We start from the raw sequence: 16,217 nt of genomic DNA, 5'->3' as shown, positions 1-16,217 counted from the left end.
GAATAATGTATTAGTTATATTTATATGACCAAAATTATCTGAATATTTAAAGGAATAATTTCCTATATTTTAAAGGAATAAGTCCTCTGAAGCAGATCGATGCAGTTTACATCATATGGATTATGTGGAGTCTTATGGTGGAGATTATGGTGTAATTTTCATTTTTGGATGAACTATTTGTGTGAAGATGCATGTGACTTAATATCTGCACAGCACATGTATATACAAAGGTGATGTGTCTGACTTTTATAACTGCGTGCACTACCCAATATTTCAATGTTTCACTGTAGACATTGCCTGATGCCAGTTTGGTACACATCGCCCAACCCTATCCAAAATGCTTGTTTATCAAGCCATTATGGATTATCAGTGAGATAATAAATTGCTAACTCAGGAGTTTCCAAAGGAAATGTTGTACATTGCAATGCTTCAATATGGTGTCATTGTGATGTTTTATGTGTGTGTTATGTATGCCTTACTATTTGTTTTGTTATCTTTGAATTAGAATGAAACTGAAACAAGTGAAGAGGACATATCAGATAATGATCCAGAATATGTTCCAGCTTCAGAAACCGATTCAGAAGATGATGAACCACCAAGCAGATTGGCAAAATCTACAGTTCTGGCAGAGAAAGAATCATCAGTGATGGATATAAGTCACATCAGTGGAATAACTGCAAATGAAACATCCGCAAACACAACAGACTCAACAACTATTGCAAAGAAGGGGTTGAATTTTTGCTTTGTTTGCAAAAAAGCTCATTTTAAAATAGCTAGACATTTTAAAGTTCATGTTAAGGAAAATGCAGAGATCGCCAAAGCTTTGAGTTTCCCTGCAGGCTCAAAAAGTAGAAAGGAGTGGCTAGAGAAACTTAGAAACAAAGGAAACTTCATACATAACTATGAGGTGCTGAAAGATGGAGCTGGTTCGCTTAAAGTCAAAAGAAGAGCCAAGGGTGACTTTAAAAAATATGAATATTGTCTCCATTGTAAGGGCATGTTTTTGAGAGCAGAGCTATGGAGACACATGAGAAGGTGCCCTTCAAGACCAACGGACCATGACCACCAAGGCAGGAAGAGAATACTTGGCTTAGCATCAGTAGCCAAATCAACATGTTCAAGCGCTGTTGAAGAAGGGGTGCTTAAGATGTTAAGCCGCATGCACGATGATGAAATTGCTGCACTTGTTCGCAATGACTTTTGTCTTTTAAGATTTGCAGAGTCCCTTTACAGTAAACATGGACATGATCCCTCAAAACACGACTATATTCGGCAAAAAATCCGCCAGCTTGGCCGATTTCTACAGACAATGCGCAAGAGGTCTCCAGTCCTAACTTTAGAGGATGCGGTTAAACCATCAAATTTCCTGAATGTGATTGAGGCTGTGAAGGAAACTGCAGGGTTTGATAAGAACAATAACATCTATAAGACTCCAAGTCTTGCATTAAAAATCGGCCACTCCCTGTTGAAAGTAAATGACATAATTCACTGCCATGCCCTCATGGCTGAAGATGAAAACCTAGTGAAGTCCTCAGATGCTTTCCAAAAGCTTTATCGGGCTAAGTGGTCTGAATACATTTCACACAGTGCTTTAAACACGATTAGTGATTTAAAATATAACAAGCCAACGAAACTTCCACTTACCGAAGACATCATGAAGCTTAACAAGCATCTTGATGAAAAGGCAAAGTCAGCAACTGCAGCACTGGAGAAGGCAGCAACACCACAGAATTATTCCAATGTTGCAAGAACAACGCTGACCAAGATTGTGCTTTTCAATAGGAGACGAGTAGGAGAAGTTTCAAAAATGAAGCTAAAAAATTTCCTGGAACGAGATTGTTCAATTACACAAAAAGAAATGAATTTATCGGAGTATGAACAGAAATTGTGCATGTACTTTGAGCGGGTCGAGCTCAAGGGAAAAAGGGGAAGAAAAGTGGCAGTGTTGCTGACTCCTGAAATGACGAAGTCCTTAAATCTGATGATTATGAAGAGAGAGCAGTGTGGTGTGCCCAACAAGAACGAGTATTTATTCGCCATTCCTCACTGCCTCACGTGCTACAGGGGACATCAGTGTCTTAGGAAGTTTGCAGATGAATGTGGTGCCCAAAAACCTGATTTTTTACGATCTACTCAGCTGAGGAAAGAAATCGCAACTACTTCTCAGATGTTGAATTTAAAGAACAACGAAATGGATCAGCTGGCGGACTTTTTGGGTCACGACATAACAGTGCACAGACAGTTTTACCGTCTTTCTGAGGCCACCATACAGAGTGCAAAAATTTCCAAGCTGCTTCTTGCCCTTGAGAAAGGAAAGCTGCATGAGCTACGAGGAAAAACGCTTGATGAAATTGGAGGTATGTAAGTTCATATAAGTTTGAAAAGGTTTTACAGTAAGGATCCATCTCTTAACATAAGTTAAGAGTTACACAATTGAATATACTTGGAATATACTTACCTATTGCCCCTTTACCTTTGGAATATACTTACCTGGTACCCGTTTGCCTTTGGAATATACTTACCCATTGCCCCTTTCCCTTTGGAATATACTTACCTGTGCATGTACTTACCTGTTACCCATTTCCCTTTGGAATATACTTGCCTGTTACCCGCTTCCCTTTGTAATATACTCTGACCAAAATTATAAACGCAACACTTTTGTTTTTGCCCCCATTTTTCATGAGCTGAATTCAAAGATCTAAGACTTTTTCTATGTACACAAAAGGCCTATTTGTCTCAAATATTGCTCACAAATCTGTCTAAATCTGTGTTAGTGAGCACTTCTCCTTTGCCGAGATATGCCACACCTGTGAGGTAGATGGATTATCAAGATTCTGATTAGTCAGCATGATTATTGCACAGGTGTGCCTTAGGCTGGCCACAGTAAAAGGCCACTCCACTCTCCACATTTTTGAGTTCAGCTCATGAAAAATAGGGGCAAAAACAAAATGTTGCATTTATAATTTAGTTTAGTGTACTTACCTGGTAACCTTTTCCCTTTGGAATATACTTACCTGTTTTACCTGTAAACACGGACATGACCCCTCAAAACATGACTATATTCGGCAAAAAAATCCGCCAGCTTGGCAGATTTCTACAGACCATGCGCAAACTACCACTCCCCGAAGACAACATGAAGCTTAACAAGCATCTTGATGAAAAATCAAAGTTAGCAACTGCAGCACTGGAGGAGGCGGCAACACCACCGAGCTATTCCAATGTTGCAAGAACAAGATTGTGCTGTTCAATAGGAGACGAGTCCTGGAACGAGATTGTTCAATCACACAAAAAGAAATGAATTTGTCTGAGTATGAACAGAAATTGCTCTCTCTTCATAATCATCAGATTTAGAGACTGAATATTTATTCGCTGTTCCTCACTGCCTCACATACTACAGGGGACATCAGTGTCTCAGGAAGTTTGCAGATGAATGTGGTGCCAAAAACCAACGCAACACTTTTGTTTTTGCCCCCATTTTTCATGAGCTAAATTCAAAGATTTAAGACTTTTTCTATGTACACAAAAGGCCTATTTCGCTCAAATATTGTTCACAAATCTGTCTAAATCTGTGTAAGTGAGCACTTATCCTTTGCCGAGATAATCCATCCACCTCACAGGTGTGGCATATCAAGATTCTGATTAGTCAGCATGATTATTGCACAGGTGTGCCTTAGGCTGGCCACAGTAAAAGGCCACTCCACTCTCCACATTTTTGAGTTCAGCTCATGAAAAATGGGGGCAAAAACAAAATGTTGCGTTTATGATTTGGGTTAGTGTACTTATCTGGTACCTGTTTCCCTTTGGAACATCCTTACCTATTGCAAGTTTCCCTTTTACCTGTTACCCGTTTCCCTTTGGAAAATACTTACCTGGTACCCATTTATCTTTGGAATATACTTACCTGTTACCCGTTTCCCTTTGGAATATACTTACTGTTACAAACCACAGAACAAAAGATCCAAGTGCAGCAAGATTTAATGAAGTTCAAAACAAAAATCCACAGGGACTGACAGAGTAAAGAGCCAGGGCGGAGCCGGCAGTGCAAGAGGCCAAGGGGATAAGGGTTCCCAAACTGGAGCGAGCTCTGAGGATTCCCGGACTGAAGTGGGCTCTGAGGACTCCTGGACTGCAGCGGGCTCTGGAGTGGTCCACGCATGCAGAACAGCCCTGAGGTAATAAGCGAAGACCACCTTCTTTATTAGGGCAGAAGCTGTGAGATTGGGTGACTCCATAAGTCTGGTCCTCCAGGACCACTGGATTCGAGCCCAAGGGAGTGGGGTCCTCCCGGACCACTGGATTCAGAACCACCGGAGCCAGATCTTCCAGGACCCTCGGGACTCAAGATCACCAGAGTCGGGTCCTCCAGGACCACTGGAGCTTAGCTGCTCTCCTCCTCAACCTTCGCTTGCGAGTAGGAGACAGGAAGGCTTCCTCCTCCTCTGAGGACATTGAGTCGACATGGGGCATCTCTGGGAACACTATATTGGATTCAGACAGACATGACTTTACCAGACTGCGGTAACCAACATAGTCAACAACCGCCCAATAATGGAAGCCTCTAAGTCCCTTCATCTCCCTCTGGGGCAAAGGATCATCCAGGCCAAGATTTAAAAATTCCTTTAGCGCTGCTTCCTCACAACCCAGCCCCAGTGCTGCAGTCTTACTTATAACTTTGGGCAAAATCTGTTATCCCCGTTCCCTGCTGGTGTAGAGCTCACAACTGTTGCAGTCGGGCCGCCTGCCCTTCACAGTAGTCGGGGGGAAAACTCCGGAGATCTATCGTTCCAGTGAGGAAAAAAGGAAAAAACAAAAAACAAACTGCTGGATGTAAAAATGGCTGTAGTCTTCTGTCATGAACCACAGAACAAAAGATCAAAGTGAAGCAAGATTTAATGAAGTTCAAAACAAAAATCCACAGAACACAGTCAGAGCCACAGCCACAAAGCCACAGTCAGGAACAGGACACCAGGTAACATGAACACTACAGCAACAATCTACAAACAAAGGGAAACGTAAAGGGAAACACTAATGAATAGATAACAAACAGCTGGTGGTGATCAGACAATTAGAGTGCACAGTAGTATGGGAGACGCAGTCCAGAACACACAAACAAAACCACAAAAAGGTGTGCTCTGTGACACTCAAAAACTTAACTGGTACCCCTTTACCTTTGGAATATACTTACCTGTTACCTGTTTCCCTTAGAAATATATTTACCTGTTACCCATTTCCTTTGGAATATACTTACCTGGTACCCTTTTCTCTTTGGAACATACTTACCTGGTACCCTTTTCCCTTTGAAATATACTTGCCTGTTTCCCTTTGGAATATATTTACCTGTTATCCATTCCCCTTTGGAACATGCTTACATGTGCATGTACTTACCTGTTACCCATTTCCTTTGGAATATACTTACCTGGTACCCTTTTCTCTTTGGAACATACTTACCTGGTACCCTTTTCCCTTTAAAATATACTTGCCTGTTTCCCTTTGGAATATATTTACCTGTTATCCATTCCCCTTTGGAACATGCTTACATGTGCATCTACTTACCTGTTACCCATTTCCTTTGGAATATACTTACCTGGTACCCTTTTCTCTTTGAAACATACTTACCAGGTACCCTTTTCCCTTTGGAATATACTTGCCTGTTTCCCTTTGGAATATATTTACCTGTTATCCATTCCCCTTTGGAACATGCTTACATGTGCATGTACTTACCTGTTACCCATTTCCTTTGGAATATACTTACCTGGTACCCTTTTCTCTTTGGAACATACTTACCTGGTACCCTTTTCCCTTTAAAATATACTTGCCTGTTTCCCTTTGGAATATATTTACCTGTTATCCATTCCCCTTTGGAACATGCTTACATGTGCATGTACTTACCTGTTACCCATTTCCTTTGGAATATACTTACCTGGTACCCTTTTCTCTTTGGAACATACTTACCTGGTACCCTTTTCCCTTTAAAATATACTTGCCTGTTTCCCTTTGGAATATATTTACCTGTTATCCATTCCCCTTTGGAACATGCTTACATGTGCATGTACTTACCTGTTACCCATTTCCTTTGGAATATACTTACCTGGTACCCTTTTCTCTTTGGAACATACTTACCTGGTACCCTTTTCCCTTTAAAATATACTTGCCTGTTTCCCTTTGGAATATATTTACCTGTTATCCATTCCCCTTTGGAACATGCTTACATGTGCATGTACTTACCTGTTACCCATTTCCTTTGGAATATACTTACCTGGTACCCTTTTCTCTTTGGAACATACTTACCTGGTACCCTTTTCCCTTTAAAATATACTTGCCTGTTTCCCTTTGGAATATATTTACCTGTTATCCATTCCCCTTTGGAACATGCTTACATGTGCATGTACTTACCTGTTACCCATTTCCTTTGGAATATACTTACCTGGTACCCTTTTCTCTTTGAAACATACTTACCAGGTACCCTTTTCCCTTTGAAATATACTTGCCTGTTTCCCTTTGGAATATATTTACCTGTTATCCATTCCCCTTTGGAACATGCTTACATGTGCGTGTACTTACCTGTTACCCATTTCCTTTGGAATATACTTACCTGGTACCCTTTTCTCTTTGGAACATACTTACCTGGTACCCTTTTCCCTTTGAAATATACTTGCCTGTTTCCCTTTGGAATATATTTACCTGTTATCCATTCCCCTTTGGAACATGCTTACATGTGCATGTACTTACCTGTTACCCATTTCCTTTGGAATATACTTACCTGGTACCCTTTTCTCTTTGAAACATACTTACCTGGTACCCTTTTCCCTTTGGAATATACTTGCCTGTTTCCCTTTGGAATATATTTACCTGTTATCCATTCCCCTTTGGAACATGCTTACATGTGCGTGTACTTACCTGTTACCCATTTCCTTTGGAATATACTTACCTGGTACCCTTTTCTCTTTGGAACATACTTACCTGGTACCCTTTTCCCTTTGAAATATACTTGCCTGTTTCCCTTTGGAATATATTTACCTGTTATCCATTCCCCTTTGGAACATGCTTACATGTGCATGTACTTACCTGTTACCCATTTCCTTTGGAATATACTTACCTGGTACCCTTTTCTCTTTGGAACATACTTACCTGGTACCCTTTTCCCTTTGGAATATACTTGCCTGTTTCCCTTTGGAATATATTTACCTGTTATCCATTCCCCTTTGGAACATGCTTACACTTGCATGTACTTACCTGGTACCCTTTTCCCTTTGGAATATACTTACCTGTTACCTGTTTCAATTTGGAATATACTTACCTGTTACCCATTTCCTTTGGAATATACTTAGTACTCTTTTCTTTTTGGAATATACTTACCTGGTACCTGTTTTCCCATTGGAATATACTTACCTGTGCATGTACTTACCTGTTGCCCATTTCCCTTTGGAATATACTTACCTGTGCATGTACTTAACAGTTTCCCTTTTGTTAATCTGTTTTAAAAACCACCACAGATTAAAATCTGTAGACATAGATAAATGAAGATGACCAGTTTACCCCTGATGTGTCAATTTGTTTCGGGCCCTGATATACTTACCTGTGTATAGACCGTTTCCCTTTGGATTATACTTACCTCCCACTGCTTTACTGTTTAGCATTGTGTTTTATCTGCCCATGTTGTTAAACCATTCAGTTAGACTTTTACCCTTGTCTGATGTTGCTGTGTATTGTTACAATAATAAAACAGCATAATCATTGACCGGACAATGAGGGAGACAAAAGCTCAACGGAACATTTTGTTTATGCTTAATTTCCTCATCCGTACATCCCTAATGAGTACAACTTAACCCCCTGGGGTTGGCAAACACAAATACGCATTTTGAAGCGTCTTCTCCTGATGACCCCAATAAGAACTTAAATTACACATTCAGTTTTGATCCTATAGATAAGAGCAATACAGCAATCGAATCTGTGAAGGGTCTACTTTTATTTGTATACACATAATACCAACACAATTTTGTGCATTTAGAAAACAAAGAAAACAAACAGGGTGCGCTGTCTGCCTTGTTTATTTATATTTTGTTTATATTTTGAACCTCTATTTTGCACATCAAAAACAGTGAGGGGGAGGAAATACAAAAGGAAAGGAAATGCCATGTACATTATTTGCAACTACCCACTGTATGGTAAAGCCTAATTTTACCCAATATCACCTTGTAAGCATAAGAACCCAGCCACAATGAAGTATGCAAAAGTTGGAATTTTGTTTTGACTGAAGATTGAATTGGTACTTTCCCATTGATTGTCCAGATTTCACAGATGATGATGACGACGATGAGGATGAGAGTGATGAAGATACAACCCTGGACACAGAAACTGCAGATGAAATTAATGGTATGTATTTTAAACGCTAACAAAAACGTTTTGGCATACTAGAGTAAAGATTTCCTTCTTTTCCGTACTAACATGGTCTGCAATAGGTGAGGTTTTTTTTATTTTTTTTTAAAACTATTTTTAAGTGGGGTATGGGAGCACCTCTCTTCCCCTATATCAACAACCAGTGCACACACCCATGGCTAGATGAGTTTTTTTTTATTTTTTTTTTATTTTATATTTGTGGTTAAAAAGTCAGTGTCCTGCTATACTTTCACTCATTGTAAGCATTGTAAGCCCACATCCGTTTCATTGGGACCGCATGGCACAATCAACTTTTAAAATCTTTTGCTTATTTCCACAATTTAAAATAAGCAGTGCATCAATGTAACGAGGCTGTATAAATCTCACATACTCAGAGTCATGGTGATGATGATCTTTCGCTGCTACATCCTATAATATTTTATGTACCACCAAATTCTCTTCAGTTAAGGAATTGTGTGCTGCCTCTCTGCTATAAAGAAGTACAGTATTAAAGATTTGCAGATGATGCATGTATTATCACAACAGTAAATGCTGATTTTAACATTAATAGTGTAGAAATGACAAGGCTAAATAAGATGTTCCCTTTCAGTCATTTACTTCAACGTTTTGTAGAGTGTACGACACTAGGGGTCACTCTTGGCAGCCCAAACACCTCTGAGATCTTTGAGAAAAGGCCAATCAAATTGGGGTGTGCATAATTTGCATAGCTAGCCACACCTGGATATTCTGGTATAAATAGCCTAGCTTAGCATCTGCTCACTCGTTCTATTCTTCTGAGCCGAATGCAGCGTCTCTTCATGAGAAGCAGCGTTTCACTCACCTCTTTGAACCTCGTTGTTGGATTTAAGGCATGAGCAGCAGTCTCTCCCTCTTATACACGGGTAAGTGTTGTGAGAGTTCCCCTGGGTGCTTCGACAGCAATCTCTGAAAGAGCAAATTTTCCTTTTTTAAAGGAGCAAATTTTCTTGAGTAGGAGTTGCATGGATCGGTTTTGTGTGATTCATCATGCCTTACCGACCGTGTGCTTCTGGATGTGGTATAACCATCTTGGGCGATGGTCGGCACGAGCTCTGCCTTCAGTGTTTGGGCAAGGCCCACGCTAAAGCAGCACGCTTGGATAACGCTCTAGCTGGGCAAGAACCTATGGGGCCCTCAGCACCAGTCTGAAGCAGATGCCGAAAAAGAGCATCGGGCTAGAGTGGTCTCCGCCACCTGAGTGCTCGAGGCTGGATGATTGGTTTCTGGGTTCCGAGCATGACTCCTGCAGACCAAGGCATTGAAAAAACTCAAACCAGAGGTTCTGCAGGAACTGCGTTCGGCCACCAACTATGCCCTCCGGGCTATGAAATTTGGCGGCACAGGCTGTGTGGAGAGTGATGTCCACAATGGTGGTACAGGAGCGCCACCTGTGGCTCAACCTGGCAGAGATGCAGGAAGCCAAGAAAGTTCACTTTCTTGACACCCCATTTCACAGGTTGGACTCTTTGGCTACACTGTTGAAGAATTTGTGTAGCAGTTCTCCACAGTGAAGGAACAGACCAAGCATGCTGCCTCGACATGGCGCAGGGCCATGCTCCTTCGAGCCAGCGGCCTCCATCTGTTTATCACCGAGGACGGCCCCCTACAAAGCGGCCATCAACCCGTAGGAAAGTGGCGCCACCAGCTCATTCTCAGGTGACCCGGAACCTTCGCAATGCTTCGAAGCGTCCCTGAGATGAGCCACCAAGGGAAGAGGAACTTCCGGACCAACCTGAATCCACTTTCGTCGGGGGGACGGGAGGTAAATTCGGTTCCATCACAGCTGTCGGCCATCAGGCTGACTGCCATAACATGGTCAATAAGGAGCAATTGCCTTCTTCTCTGGGTATCACATACAGTGTTTCAGGCCCCACAGCAGCCAGACGCTCACAATACACACATTGTACGAAGCATGTTTGGCTCCTCATGTTCAGGTGAGAGAGGGTGCACTCTCGGCCCAGTCAGTGCATGTTGGCGAGCACAGTCTCCCACTTTCACCACTGATGCAGAGAGCAGCCCTCGTAGACAAGGCATGGATTGGGTTGCAGGACATTTCACTTCCTACCACAATGCCTGCCAGTCTGCCCAGCCACAACCCCACCCGAGGTACGTTGAGTGTAGTTCCTCTGGCACCATTGGCTGGGTATCTGGATGCTTGGTCAAGCCCTCTCCAGTTCCTCCCGATGGCTCCTCAGAACCATTCAGCTAAGCTATGTGATTCAGTTCTCCAGGCAACCGCCCAAGTTCAGGGGCATTCTCTTTACCTCGGTGGGAGGCGAGAATGCTGCTGTTCTGCGGGCGGAGGTTGCAACCCTTCTGAGGAAGGGAGCAGTTGAGTCTGTCCCCCAAGCCAAAATGAAGAGGGGCTTCTTCACCCCATACTTCATTGTACCCAAGAAGATGGCAGACTAATCTTAACCAATCTTGGACTTGAGGATTCTAAACCGGCCCCTTCACAAGCTTTCATTCAAAATGCTAACCCTGAAACACATACTGACATGTGTCAGAGCACAAGATTGGTTTGTTGCTTCAGACCAGACCGTATTTCCATGTCTTAATCCTACCAAAGCACAGACCGTTCCTACGGTTCACCTTTGAGGGTCAGGCATATATCAGTACAAGGTCCTCCCCCTCGGGCTCTCCCTGTCCCCTTCGCGACGTGGTCCTAGGCCACCTAGACCGATTGAGTCTTCGGGTCAACTGGGAAAAGAGCAAGCTCTCTCTGGTGCAGAGCATCTCTTTGCTTGGTGTAGATTTGGACTCAGTTATGATGACTATATTTCAAAAATTTTCAGAGGCTCCTGGGGCATATGGCATCCTCAGCCGTGGTCACGTCATTGAGACTTATGCATATGATTTTTCAGCACTGGCTTCGTACCCGGATCCCGAGATGGGCATGGCACCAAGGCTCACATCGTGTGAACATCACACCAATGTGTCGCTGCACTTTCAGCCCTTGACAGTGCTTCTAGCCTTGAGGAGGTTTCGGCTCTTGATCCAAGGCAAGCATGTGTTGGTCCGGACGGACAACACAACGGCGGTTGCGTACATCAACCACCAAGGTGGTGTCCGCTCCACTCACATGTCACAACTCGCCCATCATCTCCTATTATGGAGCCAGCACAGACTCAAGTCTCTGCTCAAGCCACTACTCAAGCCACTCATATCCCAGACGACCTCAATTGTGCAGTGGACCTCCTCTCATGACAGGTTTTGCTCAGAGAAGTGGAGGCTTCATCCCCTGATGGTCCAGCTGATTTGGAGTCACTTCCGCCAGGCACAGGTGAACCTGTTTGCCTCGCTGGAAACGACCCACTGTCAGCTTTGGTACTCCCTGACTGAGGCTCCCCTCGGCCAGGATGCCCTGGCAAATATGCGTTTCCCCCAGTGAGACTCATCGCACAGACACTGTGCAAAGTCAGGGAGGACAAAGAACAGCTTCTGCATGTGGCTCCTTATTGGCCCAACAGGACCTGGTTCTCAGAACTCATGCTCCTGGTGTCAGCTCCTCCCTGGCGGATTCCCTTGAGGAATGATCTTTTTTTCTCAAGGGAAAGGCACGATCTGGCATCCGTGCCCGGATCTCTGGAACCTCCATGTTGGTTCCTGAACCAGGAGGATTTAAGAGAGCTTTTACCAGCAGTGGTGAATATCATCACTCAGGCCAGAGCCCCCTCAATGAGACAACTGTACGACCTGATGTGGTGCATTTTCGTCAACTGGTGCTCTTCCCATGGGAAGGACCCACGGAGATGTAGCATCGGATCTGTGCTCTCGTTCCTACAAGGTGGCCTGGAAAGGCACCTATCTGCATCCACACTTAAGGTGTACGTGGCTGCGATTATAGCTAACCACGACACCGTGGAAGGCAGATTGGTGGTAAAGCACGATCTGGTGATAGGTTCCTCAGAGGCGCCAGGAGATTGAATCTCCACACCTCATTCTCTCTTGGGATCTTGCTGTGGTCCTACAGGCCTTACAAGCAGATCCATTTGAGCCTTTTCAGTCAGCTTAGTGCCCTCTCTATGAAGATGGCCCTCCTGACTGCGCTCACTTCCATCAAGAGGGTTGGGGATCTTCGAGCTCTCTCCACTGACGAAACATGCCTCGAATTCGGGCCGGCAGACTCTCACGTTATCCTGAGACCACGGCCTAGATACGTGCCTAAGGTTCCCACCACTCCCTTCAGGGACTAGGTGGTGGCATTACAGGCTATCCTTTCTCAGGAAGAGAAACCCCTACCTGCTTTTGCTGTGTCCAGTACAAGCTCTTCAATCTACTTGGACCGCACTCAGAGTTTCAGACGCTTTGAACAGCTCTTCGTCTGCTATGGAGGACGGCAAAAGGGGAATGCCGTCTCCAAACAAAATCTCCCACTGGATAGTGGACGCAATTCACATGGCATATTGGGCTAGAGGCCTACCATGCCCGCTGGGAGTGAGAGCTCACTTAACCAGGGCATGGCTGCCTCGGCAGCCCTGGCAAATGGGGCCTCTCTAGCAGATATTTGTAGAGCTGCAGGTTGGGGTACACCTAATACATTCACCAGATTTTACAATCTGCGAATGGAGCAGGTATCCTCTCGAATGCTCAACATCAGCCCTTGATGACTGCAAGGTGTAAAGCCTATTCCAGCGACACCCCCTCTGGTGGTGACTCGCTCATTCGCTCCAGAATGAGTTCCTTCTATGAACCCTGGACCACCCTTCCATCACACAAAGCGAGTCTGTTCTTAGCAAGTTTGGCGGAGGAACTTGCTATTGAGAACTCAAGACAAGTCAAGTTCCCAGAAAGTTAACCCTTGCCCGAGCTCTGTGCTCCACATGTAGGGCGCAGTGTTCCCCTTAGACAGTCACACTGTCAACAAGTCTTGTGCTTGGCAGATCTCCCCTCACATGGAGACCTTCCCCATAGTACTTCCTCAGTGAGTCCATAGGTGGAATTGTCACGTCACCTCCCCTAGGCGGCAGGATGTGATATCCGTAGTGTCTTCTCTCCCTGGGGGAATCAAGGCACTTTCCCAACATTACAACCAAGATAGTTATTATTGGTAAGTATAGAGAAAAGGCTACAGCTAATGGGCTTCCGCCTACATGGAGGCTCTCCCGATGGCGGGAGTGAAGCCTAAAATTTTGGACGTTGGAAGGTCGCGAAGGAGGTTCATTTGGTTGTGACACGCTGCCCTCAGAATGGAATGAGTGAGCAGATGCTAAGCTAGGCTATTTATACCCGGATATCGGGGTGTGGCTAGCTATGCAAATTCTGCACACCCCAATTTCATTGGCCTTTTCTCAAAGATCTCAGAGGTGTTTGGGCTCCCAAGAGCAACCCTAGTGTCGTACACTTGACACAGCGTCTCCATTCACTCCATCAGAGAACGAGGGTTACCGTACATAACCTAGAGAATTTCACTACAACTCTGCAGAAAATGAAATTGTAGCAGCACTGATCATCAGTGGGGTGCACTGAATTTAATAAAATGCATCACCTACAGTTTTCTGTTACATGGACACACACATGGACACATCTAACAGAGAAGGAGACTGACACAAATATATGTGGACAAAATGGTATGTAGATTGATTTTTATTTGCTCATAGAATATAAAAAAAAAAAATTACAAAAAAGTTATACCAGGTTTCTATTTCTCTGTACACTGTGAAACAGGCATACCTCAAATACTATATATCAATAAATTGCATCTGTTCTGTTTTTACGTATTTTTCAGGCAGTAACTTGGACATAGCCGAACAACCTACATGCAGTACAGCTGACAGACCAATTCCTGGATGCATTGGTATGGTCAAGTTGGAATTTAATTTGTATTTAACCCTTTCACACGTACGATCACACCGGTGTGATTATTCTTGGCTGGACCCTGGAGCGTACGATCACACCGGTGTGATTTGAACATTCAGCGCATCACGTGATCAACTTCTGAATTCAAATCTGCTTTGGCGCTAAACCAGATCGGACGTGCTGAGCGCTTGTCATATTATCGCAACTATTCCGTGTTTTTAACCATATAATGCTTATTTTAGGTTCAAGACATTTAAATACATGTAACTCCTAGTAAAACGATGCATTTATAGTTTGCAAAATACACGCCGATGTCTATGGAAGCGGCAATAATGATCCTTACAAATGTAATCTGACAACATGTTTTATTGATATCATAAACACATTGTGTAGGTAACTATAACGTTTACTCTGCTCTTCTCCAAGCTCACCAGAGACTTACTTGAATGTTTTTCGGGAGGAGAGGATGAATTTGCGTCTTGTAAATCCCACAATTTGGATTCAGCGTGAACTAACATGGCGGCGCCCATCACTCGGCATAGATCAACTAATACGCTCATTATAAAAGTGTTTAAACCTCCAAATACATTTACTTGCACATATTTCAGAATCGGAATATATAGGGATGATCACTATGATTTGGAAAATTACCATGAATCGTACGATACACGGTACCTGAATCGTTACACCCCTATATTTTACAAAATTGAATCTCAATTTCTAGTGCTATTATGGATCAGATTTAATGACGTTTCATTTTAAAAGACAAAGCAGAAAGAATCTGCAGATTTTTTTGAGTGCTTTGTTATTATTTGGATACAGATTTAAAAACTAGTTAGTGATTTTAACAAACATTTGTATTGTCTTGTTTGTTCTTAGTTAATAAACAAAGCCAAACAAAGGTGCAATACCGTGGTCGATAATCAATAATAAGCATTTCAAACCACACATTGCTTTTAAATGATTTTATTTCTATTTGTACAAAACATCCATGTTAAATGATTCTTTGTAGCACTTTGGGATTCTGTCATTTGAATAAATAAAAGTGCATTAACTAAGAATCAACAGCTGTATTTTTATTAACTAACATTAACAAAGATTAATAAAGAGTGTAATTTTATTAACTAACATTAACAAAGATTAATAAAGATTATTAATCTTTGTTAATGTTAGTTAATAAAAATACAGCTGTTCATTCTTAGTTCATGTTAACTTATGTATTTAATGTTAACAAATGACATCTTATTGTAAAGTGTTACCGTTTTCTCTTCTCTTCTAATTCTTACGTGTTCACTGATTGTACTTCTTAAAAGTTGTTTTTAAAGAAGTTTTTTTATGAATATTCACAAATCTTTCATGAATTGACAGTGTTATCATTATAACATATAGCAGTTTGTGTAATACAATTGCAATACAGTTGCATTACTTTTTCGTGTTTTACCCAGAAATTAAATTCATTTTTCACTCATTGAAATAAATGGAAATTTATAACTTCAACCCTGGAGTGTTATTGGAGGGTATTACAAGACTTCTGAACTTTTGTGACTTAAAAAAATATATATATTTAGCAAATCTAGGTCAATGAAATTACCATATATGGTTCCTCGCCAGTCTATGGTCATCTGTTTTCCCAAAAAATGCATATATTTAAAAAAAAAAAAAATAAATAAATAAACAAAAAAACACATACATAAAATATAAATAAATACTTCTCAAAACTGAAGTTGATCCACTGATGTCACATGGACTATTTGACAGATGTATTTACTATGTTTCTGGACCTAAATCATTTCAGTTGTGTTGCTGTCTATGGAGGGGCAGATACCTCTCTGATATCATCAAAAATATTTGTGTTCTGAAGATGAACGAAGGTCTTACAGGTTTGGAAAGACATGAGGGTGAGTAATTAATGATAAAATTTTCATTTTGGGATGAACCCTTCAAAAGTAAACCACATGAGATCAGGGGGTTATTACATATCTTATGAAGCAAAATGAAATGTT

The 16,217-nt window shown here is 42.2% G+C and overlaps 1 protein-coding gene across 1 annotated transcript; it reads left to right on the top strand.

The window, feature by feature from the left end:
* Nucleotides 1-505: 505 nt before the first annotated feature.
* Nucleotides 506-8,461, top strand: LOC127158626 (uncharacterized; the record flags this gene model as incomplete). Its single annotated transcript, XM_051101686.1, has 2 exons — nt 506-2,357; nt 8,290-8,461. Coding segments are annotated over 2 exons (1,956 nt in total), but the record flags the coding sequence as incomplete, so codon positions are not given.
* Between the last annotated feature and the right edge of the window lie 7,756 nt (nt 8,462-16,217).

The sequence above is a fragment of the Labeo rohita genome, unplaced genomic scaffold, assembly GCF_022985175.1.
Source record: "Labeo rohita strain BAU-BD-2019 unplaced genomic scaffold, IGBB_LRoh.1.0 scaffold_1613, whole genome shotgun sequence".
Classification (NCBI taxonomy): Eukaryota; Metazoa; Chordata; class Actinopteri; order Cypriniformes; family Cyprinidae; genus Labeo; species Labeo rohita.
The sequence above is the reverse complement of the archived record's forward strand: the minus strand, read 5'-3'. Positions and strand labels throughout refer to the sequence as shown.